This window comes from Plectropomus leopardus, chromosome 6, assembly GCF_008729295.1.
Source record: "Plectropomus leopardus isolate mb chromosome 6, YSFRI_Pleo_2.0, whole genome shotgun sequence".
Taxonomy (NCBI): Eukaryota; Metazoa; Chordata; class Actinopteri; order Perciformes; family Serranidae; genus Plectropomus; species Plectropomus leopardus.
In genome coordinates this window covers 18,769,691-18,784,156 of record NC_056468.1, presented here as the reverse complement: position 1 = coordinate 18,784,156, position 14,466 = coordinate 18,769,691, and the positions used below count along the sequence as shown (strand labels likewise).

Here is a 14,466-nt window from a genome sequence, read left to right as displayed (position 1 = left end):
CAGAGCACACCCCGAGGACCAACAAAAACAAAAACACATTAACACCAAGAGATTTCACACACAAATTCAGACGGATCAACACCTCAAAATCACATATACTCATACAGAAACAACAATATAAAACACTTTATGACTATCAACAGGGAGGAAACTACAGAATGAACAGGAGCGAAAAAGAGATGAACACCAGTTTGTGGCCGATCGCAGCCATAAACATGATGTAAAAAGATCCTAACCACAACATGAGATGTGGGTCATGGTTAGACTTGATTTAGGTTACGGAAAAGATTCATTGTGAAAAGTGAACACGTGATGACTTAAAAAAAATATATCTTACATTTAGATTGCTCTTGTCAAATGAGAAAGAGGTAAAAGAAAAATAAGGGTTAGACAGACACAGAGAAAATCTTTAATGATCAACAAAGGAATCTTAAAACGTTTTGCTTCAATCTTCCAACTAAAGGTAAAACCCTGCTGTCCAGGCCCTGTGTCACCACGTGAACTGCACACTGCCACCAACTACTTTCTTACCGGTAAGCCCTTCTCTCCTGGCTCTCCCTTTGGACCCGGTGCTCCCTGCGAAGAAATATTAACATCCAAAATTACTTTGAAACATTAATGAAAGTGGTGCAGCAGTTTACAAGGAAAAAGTGCTCATTCTCTGTGTGCTGTCGCTGGTCAGAGGTTGCTGCTGGTGAGCGTAGTTTACAGTAATATAACCAGCCATGACATGTGTTGATGTTTCCCTCCATATGCTCATTTATTCAGACCATAATCATCAAGGCAGCATGGTGGAGGTCGCTTACCGGCTCGCCTCTGAAGCCCCTCTCTCCTGGGTAACCTAAAGGACCCTGAAAAACCAAAGGCATGCTGTATGAGGACGTAGAGAAAATCTACTGAATATCATGAAGCTGTGAGTGAACTTACTCTCTCCCCACGATCTCCCTTTGGCCCCACAGGGCCCGGCGTTCCTGGGGCTCCAGGTTTCCCCTGTATCAAATTCAAAAAGCCAACGATGAATTTGTATCACAACATATGTGACAGTGCTAAACAATAATGCGGCTCTGCTTACATTCTGTCCTTGTGGGCCGGGAGGTCCTACTGGGCCTTTGGGACCTGGGGGACCTGTGTAATAGGTTCACATTAGCACCAAATGCCTTCACCCTCTGGGAAGGCAAGAAACTGAAGCAAATATCACTCTCTTCAAAGCCAGACTCCTTTTTAAAAAACATTTAAAACGTTTAACATTCCTGAACACGAGCCGCTTGTCTACTGCTGCCTTGATCATTTAGTTTATTTGTGTTAATGTGTAACTTTGTTGTTAAAAAAGAGTTATTTTGGTTTCACCAAAGTTACAGAATAATACAAACTAACTAACTGATGGAGGCAGACTATTCAGTGAGATAAAATTATCATTTTTGTCTATGCAGTCTGGTGACGGGAGCATAGATGAGGAGGTCAAAATAATCTAAATATAGTGTACATTTAAACTGATTGTTTAGGTGGCTAATATACATTTTGCTGCTGATCCCCATCCACAGCAGTACACTGCTCAGCTTTCGTGTCGGTACCTCAGCCTGCTTCTCTAAACTGGGGGCCTGCCAACCCACATCTGCTATAAGTAATACACTGACTATGGATAAGTACCTCGTACAACCACACTTCAAAAGATCGAACTATCCTTTAACTTTCAGTGCTTGGACTCAACTTTAAGAGATGTTAAGTGTTTGGTCACCTGGTTGGGAAAAAGCATTTGTGCTTATAAGATCACAAAAACAGAACCTACATGCTCCCGCCAAATGCTGAATAAGACTGTAATTTTGTGTTTAAAAGCATTTGAGATATTTGCATTTTCCAGTATGGGGACAGAGTTTCACAAACATGACAAACTGTGCAGTAAAAAGATTATAGATAATAATGGTGATGAACACTCACCAATAGGCCCGGGGGGACCCTGAGGTCCTGGAACAGGCAACCCTTGTGAGTCATGGAAAGTATTACTGAAGAGGGGATCTTTTCCACGACCTGGAGGTGAAATAAAATGTGTTTAATGGGAGATACTCAAGTTTTTCATTATTGCACAATGTGTGTATTACTGTATTAAGCATGTGATATTTGATAAATGATCTTGTTTGATATTTTACCTTTAAAGGGATCATTAGGACTAAACCTGGTCCTGCTGTAGTTATGGGTTTCAATAACTGTTTTCAGTGATTGTCAACAAATCCAACATGAAATAACATGAAAATGTGACATTATTCTCTTCGCAATTGCAGGACTGTGCTGTGGCTATGTAGCATTTCATGTGATTTATACACACTGGTTACATTTTTATAGTGGATTCTAATCTTACGGTTTAGGTCAGTGGTTTAACCTTTTGAAATCTGAGCCAATTGGTTTGATTTCTTTTGGAAACATGGAGAGAAAAAAAGAAATGAGCAACTTGGCAAGATATGTCCCATAAATTGCAAGAAAATGACTTGAAAATTATTTTTTTTTAAAATGGGCAACAATAAAAATAAAAAAATAGGGAAAATGTTTAGAAAATCTATATTTGTAAGTTTTGTAATTACATATTCAAAACCCAGCACTTTGTTTCTCTTGTTTTGCTCATTTTGAGAAAATTTTCTTGTTTTTATAAATTTTTTGCTCATTTTTGGGCAATGTCTTGTTAAGTTGCCCATTGGCTTCTCACCATGTATTGAAAGATAGTAAACCAATTTGCTCAGGTTTCAAAGGGATAAGTGAAAGAGGAATGATTTTCATGTAGCCTGAGAGAAAGAGCTCGCTGAGAAGTGAATCTGAAGAAGCCTGTGGCGAAAAGCTTTGTTCCCCCAGTTGCACTTGTGATCTTATAAATATGAACTTGTGAAGAATACTGATCCAGGCCGTTCAGTGTGTGATGTTTTACTGTTGTTGTTCTTGCTGTATGAATCCTGCTGTTGTAGTAACCTGGGGTGGCACTTGTGTGAATGCTGCACACAAAGGAGTACTAACGCTCTTCTCATTTCTCTATTTTGTGCCTCCTTGTCTCCTCTCTCCTCTGTCCTCCCGCCTGTGAACCTGGATATTGACCTTAACGCCACATCTTGAAGGATGTCTCAATTCCTAAAATGCATCCTGAGGAGAGAGGAGGCTTACTGGAGGAGCTATGTGCGAGGATGCACAGGTGTATCCTGTACAAAAGTCTTTTCGGCACCCGTGATGTATGACATCTGTACATTTTCGTCATGTTACGCCCCATTGTGAATTTAATTAGACGTAAATATAAAAGTTGAAGTCTTGAACAGTGTTATTCTCATCAGAAAGAGATCACAAAGTACAGCAGTAGACTTTAACAACTCAATACACAAATGATGCATCTGAGCCACAAGTTACATTTAACCCTTTGAAACCTCAATCGACATCAATTTTCTCGTGCTGCATTCAGATGCCTTCTTATAAGCTATTTTAACCCTTTGAAACCTGAGCAAATTGATTTGATTTCTTTCAAAGACATGAGGGAAAAGGCAATGAGCAACTTGCAAGAAATGTCATTAAAAATAGATATTTTATCAAAAAATGATCAAAACAAAACCAGGGGAAAATGTCCAGGAAAGTATATTATTGTTGGTATAATTCTATATTTAAAGATTTTGCTACAGACACAATTGTGGGATTTTTTTGCAGTATTTTCTTGTTTGCTTCTGTTGTTTTTTTACTTTTCTTCTGTTGCTTATTTTCAGGTAATTTTCTTGTACCCTTCTCACTAATTTCTGGCAAATTTTTGGGCCATGCCTTGTTAAGTTGCTCATTGCTTTCTCTAGATGTTTTGGAAGGAGATCAAACCAATTTGCTCAATTTTTGAAGGGTTAATAGACACTGCTTTAAAATGATAGCTCTGAACTCCAAAGCACAGACGTCTCATTTTGTTAATGCCTGTTGCCTTGACTTCTCTCTCCTCATGTCTCTTCCTTGCCTCCTCTGTTTAAATCTCAGGTATGAGGGAATAAGATGCCAGGGGAGGAAGTGAGGAAAAATTGTAGATGTACAAAACGAAAAATGAAAAGAGGGGCTACTGTGTGGAAAATCACCTGATAGGCTCAACTCAGGGAAATGAAAGCCCTCTTTCTGACATTAGAGTAACCTCCAGAGGGCAGTGTTTTCCAACAAATACTCCACCTTCACATAATGACTTCAACAGGTTAATAAACTACACTAAAATTTGTTAAAAAGCCCTGTCAGCAGTGGATCTGTGTTTTTCACATTCATTAAAAAAACACATGTAATACTGCATAATAAAGTTTCCATACCCACTGTGTAAAAACACTGACTGGATGTTCTACAACTAAAAGGGTGCACAAGAGGAAGAGGATGGTGGACGTGTGAGCGATAGAGGAAGTGTGCGGTCATTGGGTCATTTTATACTGACAGGAAACACAGATCCAATCACAGCATGAGACAGGAGACACAGAGAGGAGGAGGAGGGCTGACAGCCAGAAACATCCTCCAGCTGCCAGAATGCTGCACACCGCTAACAGATCACGACCAAAAGTGACATCCAACACAGGGCCGCTCTCTGTGTATATTCCTACACACTCTCTTTATTTCCTATAGAGAACACACCGTGGTTAACGTGACATAAAAAGTTGTAGGGAGCACTTAAACTCTGAAATTTTTAACAACAGCGCTCCTCCTCACTACTTAACGTTCTGGCTGCTGGTTTAGGAAACCTCTCCTGTTCAGCAGAAGGGAATTCCAACCTCCTGATGCAGATGTAAAAGCCAAATAATCCAGTGTTTTCCAAAGGAAGCTCAGCATGTCCCCCTGCTGATACTTTGATGTGATAGAAATGGCTCGCAGTCCTAGAAACCATCATGCCAACCTCAGCGTACCCACAGCTTCTCCACACAGGAACCCGGAGCTTACAAATCTGTGCGCTGCATACTTTGTATTACCACTGAATCCACATATAAAGCCCACTGATGCCTTGACCTTGAAAGAGCTGGCGCACACCCCCCATCTGTCTCTCACACTCCCCCTCAGCTGTCTGAGCGGCCTACATCTGGAAGTTGTTGAGTGACATCAGTGATGGACAGGTTCTCATCCCAGCATGTAAAGTCTGAGTCAATCTCTGACTGTCTCTGCCTCCATTTAATACTCTTTGATTCTGTTCTACTTGGCTGGTAAACAAAAGGGAGAAAGAAGTGGCTAAAGGATTACCACCATCCTGTCTGTTTCTCATTCTCTTTGTTTCTTTTGTTTATTAGAAAACTTATAAGAGCTCTGAAGCAGCAGGACAGAACCTGTCTGAGGCGGCTACAGACACACGAACATGAGCCGTTTGCAGCTATAAGTCTGTTAATCGCACACACACTACATCAACCAGCCGAGAACAAAGGCTTTGATTCAATTTGTGTACATGCACTGCTGCTGGGTTAATGGCAAACTGATAATGTTGCATTAAAATGAAATATACAGCTAATAAAGAAATAGTCTGCTCATTTTAGACATCAAAGTTCACAGGTTTTGGGGAGCATTAATGAAGCTCAGCGTAAGTTCACTTACTATCTTTATGCTTCAGTCATTCACAGGTCTCCCTCTCTATCTCACTTCTCTATCAGCTGGTTATGAGTGTACGCTATTCCAGTTAAACCAATCAAATTTTGCTACAATCTCTATCAGCCAATCATGTCAGTGCTGTCAAACTTTAAGGCCCAGACACGCCAAACCAACTTAAAAGAACTAGTGACAACGAAGGCTGACTGTTGCGTTGCCTCACTTCTCATGTGTCAAAAGTTGCATTGAACTCACCACAGCCAACAGCCGACTAGCGTGTGTGTTCTGTGTCTGAGTGACAGGAAATAACTCACCATACAAGCAGGCGGCAGTAGTCTGTATTGATCAGTAAAAGTGGAAATGGTAAAGACCAACAGGACAAATTCAAGTTAGCTAGTCAGCACATTAACTACCAGGGATGTAATGATAGTGATACACTCGACTAACGATTCAATGCGATTCACGATACTCGGTTCATGATACGATTTTGTCACGATTTTTTTTAATGCAAAATGAGATTACAGAAAAATGTGGACTGAAAAATATTCTATTAATAATTTCCATCTCAAGTGATGTCACTGGAGTCGGCATCAGTTGGGACATAAGACTACAAGAAGGGAAAATGAAAAAAACACCTGGAGGTGTGGAGTTAGAGAGAAGTGGCCTGACTGGACCTCTGTATCCTGCTCCTCATCTCTGCCTGAGGCTAGTGGCTAAATGTTATATTGGCAAAACACACCCGAATTTCCGATCGAACTATAGGTTGTCGAATTGTATTGTGGGTAATGTAGGTGCCCATTTTTAAAACGGAAGAAGAATGTGTGGAATAAAAAAGAGAGTCTGGTTCTGCTGCATCAATTTTTAACCTTTAAATGTCCATTGAGAGTCCAACAGGGCTAAAGATATAGTTACATCAGTGGAGTGCACTTTGATGATTCATATTTAGAACAAATACAAAGAGAGCTTAATAATAACCCTAGATAATTTGGTGTTGAATCAGTGCCATGGTGACTGTCTGAAGTGTGCTAGTTGTCCAGGGTCTTACTGTGGTCTGGTTCTGGGATTCGGGCGCTGGCCGGAGCTGGAGGCCCTGGAGGGCCAGGTGGGCCTGGTAGACCCCTCTCTCCTGTGGGTCCTGGTGGACCTCGAGGGCCTGAGAGGAGGGACGACAGAAACATTACTGTGATGACAGGCATACTGCATTTAGGAGGTATGACTTAGCAAAATATGATCATAAAATTTCCTCTGGAGAGACACAGCACAACGGCAGAGTGGTTATGATAAATGACTGTGGGTGATATGACGATAGGAAGATAAACTGAGACAAAGACCAGAGAGGAAAAAGATTAGATAAAGTGCTGAATGATACAGTATAATAGTGTCTGGCAGAAGAGTGTTTGTGCCTCTGTACGTATGTATGTGCACATGTGGAGTAAAATCAGCAGCCGGAGAGAGGAGGAGGAGAAATGTATGAACTGGTCAACTTTGTTTCTCGAAATTAACAAGAGGAGGGTCTTTAATGGTCCGGTGCTGGGAACAGACTCAGCGACATGGGAAAACTCAAATAAACACAATTTAACTCTGCAAAGTGTTACTGGCACAGCTTTGTAGTAAATGAAATGCTCCCTGCATACACACTGCTAGGTTTTGGATGTGTGTGTACAAGTAACAGCCTGTAGTCGCTCCATATGGGCCAGTTAGTTAAAATGTCCCTCCTCCTCCCCCAGCAATTCTTTTAAGGTGGAAAAAAGCACCACAACTACATCTGACTTCATTGTTTGGACTTTGCTGCCCCCTAAACACCACCTCCTGCCCTCCGACAGACCCAGACTCATCACCTCTCTGTTTATGTACTGATGCAACCAACAGTGACAGTCTGCTAATTACAGCTTTGCAAAGTAATGTTGTTACAGCTCTGATTTGACACCTCAGTGGGTCGTTTCCACTTGGTCAACACTGCAGCATGACCGACTGTGTTTAGACTGCGCCGGGGAGACTGTTAGCTACAAAGTGGTTCAAATGAACAATTAAAGTGGCCCGTCAGAGTTTATGTGACATATTGGGGGAAACAATTTTCATTTTTCCTGCAGAATAATGGTTCCCTAGAGCAGTCTGGGGATGCTGCGTCAAAATATGAGTCAGAGTTTGTAAAACAACTCTCCTGTAACTTCTAAGCATTCATCATAACGTTGAATATCACTTCTCCTAACAACGCAAGTTCACTTTTCTCCCACCTTTCCAATAACCTTTGGCTCAAAAGCATATTTGTCTATATTTTCCATGACACTGGAAACATTCCAGTTCTGTGTTTATCTTTCTCTTTAAAATGAAAAAAAATCAGCACAATAAGGAAAACAGAGCTTCGGATGCGAGACATAGCTCTGGTTTTGGGTACTTATGAAGTAATGGAGATAGAAAAAACAATAACACCACAGCCATATGGAAATCATAAGGACCTGGGATTTGTGTATATATAGCTCATGTTCATTTCAGATTGAAGTCACATGGCGCAGCTTCTCGGAGAGTGGGTTTGTAGTTTAACTTTTGCTCTAAATCTCATCTTTACCCAGCAGCAGGCGCAGAGCAGGGGTCATGTGCTGTTAGGCTGAGAGGAGAGGCACTCTCTTCATGATCCAGAGCAGAGAAATAACAGCCTATAGCGAGAGCAGATGTTGTGACATACGTACACCACCATTTACTTGATCATCATTCAAGTCACAGCGGCCGGTGGCCACGCCCCCGCGCGCCCCCCACCCCCCCAACAGGTCATCTATTACTTATATGTATATATAAAACCTCTGAATACAATGGGCAGATTTATGATTCTGGTTGGTGAGCAGCAGCACATGTCAGGAGTCTAAATGTAGTCTGAAAACAAATGCTTTTGCTGCCCACTGAAACAGCACTTTTTAGAAACTATATGATTTTAAAACCGAGGAAAATGCCCGAATTCCAGAAAATTACCAGCAAGCCTGTGGAACGCTCCGACATTTACCACTGGAGGGTCTGTGGGTTGACTGAGTGGTTTAAGAGAAAGACAAACACTCTGCAGCAGGGCATCACTGGTCAGTCTTTTGTTGGAGATCTCCCTGATTTTTCCACTGTTGTTTCCTCAAGTCTTTTGTCAACACTGAGCCATTCAAATGTCTTCTTCTACAGACAATAGGTTAAGTGGAGAGGCAAGAATACAACTGCCCTGCAACTCCCTCCGTCTCTCTCAATGACACACTCAAATCTTTACAACATGCTTATTGACAAACTGTGTCAACATCCACTAAGACAAGTTTCATTTGTTTGTCTCAGCTCACAACTGTCTGCTAAAAGTGAGCTGTGTGTATTTCCATTCTCAGTCCTCTCTTACCTGCAGGTCCTGCGGATCCCTTGGATCCAGGAGCTCCAGATGGGCCCCTCGTCCCAGCCTCCCCCCGAGGCCCAATGGGACCTGGCAGCCCTCGAGACCCTGGTTTCCCTAAGAGGAGGAAACAGTCATGAGTAATCACGAAGCCTTAACTGGTTTACATCTTAAATGGTTTTACATGGACTGACTGAGAGGCAACTGTGGTTACAATTTACCTTCTCTGCCAGGAAGCCCATCTCTCCCCTTTTCACCCTGAGGACCTGTAATGAAAACAGAGAGATGACTTAATTGAGAGGAGGAGCTCTGTGAAAAACTCTGGGCTCGCACCACCTGGAGAAGAGGTGGTGTGATGGATAAAGTGAAACTCTAAATTCTGTTTATGTAATACAGCAGAAAAACTCTTCATTGTAGTATTTATGTCACCATTAGGACTGAATTTCAGTTCCAAAGTACTAAATACTTTCATTAACTAAAGATTTTTTTGATAGTTTTTAAAGGAACCATTAATTAATCTAGACTCGGTGGATTTCTGAAAGTGATGTCTGGTTGAAAACTACAAGTGAAAAAACGTAAGTGAAAAAAACAGCTGTATAAGGGCTAAGACACACGCCCACACCATTAACTGCCTGGAAAACTGGGTGCTGGGTGCTACACTTGTACCGACTCTGTGCCAAGTTTCAAGACCGTGGAGGCAGGCTGCGCCTGAAGTTGCTAACCAGCCATAACCAGCACCGTAATATAGCTTATTTACCAGAAATCCTTAGTTCAGAGCTACTCTTCTACAGGGGTGTTTTTTAAATGTGGACTGGGCCTAAAATAATGTCTGTGGGACAGATGTAAAGCTCTGAGCAGCCCTGCACTAAAGTGATCAAATTCTTCCCCATATTTATCAAAGACTGATATTTATGGAGGAAAGGAAAGATATCTGCTGGGTGCGGTTGTGACACACTGTGCGAGTTGCTGCCTTCCGAAAGTTGCATTTTGTTTATCCCAGGATGCAGCAGTTGGCCCTGACAACTTGAGAATGTTTTGTGCACCTTGACAGCACTTCCTTAGCTATTCAGCGTGCATCTGCATTGAAAACAATGAAGGTTAAGGGCACAAAAAGTGCAGCATGTCTACGGGTCCTTACACTCTATGTATCTCTCTCGAGGAAGTCATGGGAAGACTGATAAATTGCCTTAAGTGATGTCATTTGAGTCAGTGTTGGTTGGACAACAAGTCTGAAAATTAAAAATATTTTAAAAATCTTGAGGTGTGGGGTTTGAAGGATGTGATGTTAGCCGACCTCTGTCGCCCTGTAGCACAACACGCCCAAATCTTCAACTGAACTGTTGGTGGTCTAGTTGCATTGTGGGTAATGCAGGCTCCAGGTTTTGACAAAGAAACTACTGAGTAGTATTCTATAGAGTAATGAATGAGTGACTGAGGGAGTGCTGCTCTCATTTTTGCTGGGATTTTCTGACTTTTCTAAAAGAAAAAGCTTCTGTCATCACAGTCACGGGAAAGATTCTAAAATCACATATAATTCCTTCACATAGCGGTGATATTTGGGTACAACATTTGGCTTAACACATTTTATTATAACTGATGCATATTTAAAGGGTCTTCTGACAGTGCAGCAGGGTTAGTGAACTCTCGCAGTGCTGGGCTCTACTCCAGGAGAGGAGAGAGAGACTTTCTGAAGTGTTTCCACACAGCCACAGAGCGCAGAGTGAGCAGCGCAGACAACTGGGCTCTAACTTCTGCTAAAGGAAATGAGTGTGTGTGCAGTGGAGGAAATTGGATATGAGCAGAGGTGAGCAGGTAGAGGGCAGAATAAGAGTTGCTGCTCGCTGAGAAAAGCTGCACAAAGTGATTTCTGACTCAATTATCAAAACACAAAACCCCGGACTCCACTTACTAGAAATATGCAGCATTTTTTTTAAACATAAAACTCATTCATGCGTGACAGCATGATATAGTGTACCTACCTGCAGGTCCCTGCTCACCAGGAGCTCCCTGAGCGGGCACAGCCCCCATCAGTAATGAGGCTTCCGGTGCAGTTCCTCCTTTACCCTGAAGGTGGCGATGTGATATGGACGCTGGGGCAGTGAGCAATTGGACCTGGTACAAGTAAGTGTAGGCAATTAAACTCTATACACATTAAATGTATTATTCAGATACTGTGCCCGAGTGAGTAAAGTCCAAACCTTCGCCTCCAGTGAGCTCAGCCTGTCAGTCAAAGCTGTGATTCGACTGCAGTTGAGACAACCTAAAAAACAAAACAAAAAAAATGTTTTTTTCACCTTCAGAAATCTCTTAGACATGTAGTAAACTCTCTACAACTCCCACAGTGTTATATAGTCAAAGCAGTAACACTTACTAGAGATTGACTCTCCTGTGCGTGCAGGCGGGCGGCGTAGCGTGGATGGTTTCCTCACTGCCTCTTGAGCTACGAGCTGGTTCCCTGCATCTAAAACAAAAGACAAAGACACAGACAAATTGGATTGCAAATTATACCGATTTAAATCTTGACCTTGAAAGCATCATCTTGAGATCTGTATATTTCTTTTTCCATTCATATAGGTAGCTATGGAAACTGCGAAATGTAAGGCTCTTTGTCCTTTAAAGGGCCAGTGTGAGGGATTTAGTGGCATCTAGTGGTGAGAGTGCAGGACTGAAACGTCTCCCATGTGCCAAGTGTGTAGAAAAACTACAGTTTTGTTGAAATGCAAAACCACAAATTGCTCTATCTAGAGCCAGTGCCTGGGTTGTCCAAAATGTAGATAGAAACAGCTCATTTTAAGGTAACAAAAATGAAACTGTTCTTATTTTCAGGTGATTATAAACTCATGAAAACATAATTATGACTATTATATAATACTTCTGTCAGTAGATGCCCCTAAATCCTACACACTGCAATCGAATTGTGAGAATCACAGTTACAAATTCTCATCCAGATCTATTTATTGTTTGTTTATGCCCTAATACCTGTCTGCCCAACAAATTAAATGAAAATCAACTCAAACTAGTTTATTTTTGCAACAGGCTGTTGATATTAGAGCTGAGAAGATTAGAAACGAGCAAAAACACCAAAGTTTCTCTGAGTTCAGCTACTCAATATGAGGATTTGCTGCTTCTCTCAATGTCACACTGAATATTGAACATTTTTGGGGTTTTAGATTGTTTGTCAGACAAAATGAAATCTGAAGACGACACCCAGCCTTTTGGTTAATTAGAACTATCACTTTCCTCGCTGACAGACAGAGAAACATAGGAGGAACATGATGAAAATAAAATATCCAGGGGATTAAGATCATATTTGAGGATTCTGGGAGATTTTTGTCAAGTGCCAAAGCAGGAAGTATTGTTTCCATATTGCAGAGATCTGGAAACAAGAGTGTGGCGCTGATCCGATGTGTATCCCATCTGACTTCTATGAAGGACACGTAAGTTTGTGTCCCTTGACAGACCTGCAATTAGTGCTTCTTTTTGTCTTGTACCTCAGCCATGATCTCTCTCTTTCTTTAAACAGGTGTTTTAGCTGCCAAACCTTAACCACACTGTAGATGCCACGTGCAGATATTGTAGAAATAAAAATTAAAAGGTTGGTTGATGTTTCGGGGGGCACAGGTACCAGTGTCAGTTGCAATCACTGGGGGGACAGTCAAAGGTCTGAACAGTCAGCAACAGAAAAACAACTGAAAAAAGTCCAACTTCCAACTGCTTATTAACAGGATGCAGGTGTTCATTTCGTGTTTAATGGGATGTGATGTAATGTGATCATTACAGTGATATGGAAGTTACTAGGGATGCACGATATTGAATTTTTTGCAGATATCTGATATGTCAACCTAAAAACATCTCATTTGGCCAATGCCGATAGTGATATATCTACTTTTACTCCCACGCAATTTTAGTGTTCATCACATCTCTTCTGTAGCAGAATTAACATCATATTATGCAGACTTATCGTGATGGCCCAATAGCAGATGGAGACATAAAATACAATGCTTTCAGTCCATGTATTATTTATTCATTTTGCAAAATTAAAAAAAAAAAACTTTCTACTTAGGGTTGATGTTTTGTACCTGTTCACTTTGTCAACAAAAAAATTAATTGTTTTGTGATATCGGCAGCATTGGTCGATACTGGTATTTTATTTTACCGATGACCGTGCTGATATTACTGCGCAACCCTGGAAGTTACACTGTGCTGTGTGAAGATGTTTTACTGTGGAAGATAGCAGAAATCAACTTGGTGCTGTTTGTGTCTGCAGGTTTCTATCTTCCAGGTGAGCCTCTAACTATATGCCACAAAGAGCTGACAGTAAATGAGCAGGGTGTAGAAGAAAGAGATATAAGTCACCAGAGACAGATGCAGCTTTTGTCTCAATTTCCAAGAGACAAACAATGTGCACACTGCCTCTTTGCCAAGCTGCTTTCCTTTTGCCTTGTATTTTACAGAGTAAAAAATCGCAAAGCCTTGAAGAGAGGGAGTGCAAAGACAAACAATAGTTTCCTTGTGCAGAGAGAATGGGCAGCCTCGACTTGCATTCTGTCTTGCCTTCATTTTATGAAGTGTGGGAGTTTGTGTCCCTGGGTTCTGGATGTTTTGAATGGGCAGACCTTTTGTAGAAATGTTAGACTGACTGCTTTGTCTGGCCTGGTCTGGCTCTGGTCAGCCCAGGTGCTCCTGATAAAAACAAGAGGCCGGGTTCAGCACCTCATTAGCCACCAGGAAGCACGTCTTTGCCATTCAGTGGCCGGCGGCCGCAGTCTATGCCAAGTGCGATACTAAAAGAAGCCATGAAATAGCACCTGCAGCACCAAGCTGGAGCAGGAGAATGGCATTCTTCTTAAACAGACTCACTTGTTGTAACATCAGATCCATCTCTGTCCACTGCAGACCCAGGAAAGGAAAATGGAGATCTTATTGTCACGAAGAAAAATAAACGTTTGGGAACTTAAGACAGGAAAGCATAACGGGTTTAGTGATTACCCAACGAGAGGGGGAGAGAGAGGGCAAAGGAGGAGCATGAAAAGTACACAGAACACATGGTTTAGAGTAAATTGAGACCACTTCAATAATTCCCCGTCCTCAACCCCTGTGCTCATGATTTCACTGTTTTGGGTTCTGGGTATTTCTCAGAGGATTACAAGTGTAGATGGATTTAAACCATGTAAGACCTGAGACTGAAATGTTATGGCATGCGCTCTAGATTGTAGAAAACTCTCCCACATTTTTTGATAACAGTGGACGTGGAGAACACACACTGTGATCTGCTCCTCACTCGTCTGCAGCGCACTTCAGTCCACATGGGGATGGCTGCGGAGACAAAGAGAGATTTATGTGTGTGTACACAGACGCGCTCATGCCGGGGACGTTTTCTCTGGAGCCCTGCTCGTGTAGATGGCTGCATTCAATTACAAAGGGGGCTCTGGATAGGAAGTCTAGCTCTCGCCCCTAACGCCACCTCTTTTCCCTCTGGAGTAAAGAACAGTCAAGCGCCAAGATCCCCTCACCCACACTCCAGCTATTGTATGAAGCATTAACCCAGCTTTGGCAAAAGGACAACTGTCTCCCAC

At 41.9% G+C, this 14,466-nt stretch overlaps 1 protein-coding gene across 2 annotated transcripts in view; it reads right to left on the bottom strand.

The window, feature by feature from the left end:
- The window catches only part of emid1 (EMI domain containing 1), a 68,621-nt gene that overhangs the window by 5,551 nt on the left and 48,604 nt on the right, over window positions 1-14,466 (bottom strand). For both annotated transcript variants that reach the window (XM_042488355.1, XM_042488354.1), the window contains exons 4-14: window positions 11,262-11,351; window positions 11,089-11,150; window positions 10,870-11,002; window positions 9,112-9,156; window positions 8,900-9,007; window positions 6,584-6,691; window positions 1,936-2,025; window positions 1,073-1,125; window positions 928-990; window positions 807-851; window positions 532-576 (exon numbers count right to left, since the gene is read on the bottom strand). In XM_042488355.1, coding sequence (XP_042344289.1) covers window positions 532-576; window positions 807-851; window positions 928-990; window positions 1,073-1,125; window positions 1,936-2,025; window positions 6,584-6,691; window positions 8,900-9,007; window positions 9,112-9,156; window positions 10,870-11,002; window positions 11,089-11,150; window positions 11,262-11,351 — 842 coding nt within the window. The remainder of the gene's footprint in view (window positions 1-531; window positions 577-806; window positions 852-927; window positions 991-1,072; window positions 1,126-1,935; window positions 2,026-6,583; window positions 6,692-8,899; window positions 9,008-9,111; window positions 9,157-10,869; window positions 11,003-11,088; window positions 11,151-11,261; window positions 11,352-14,466) is intronic.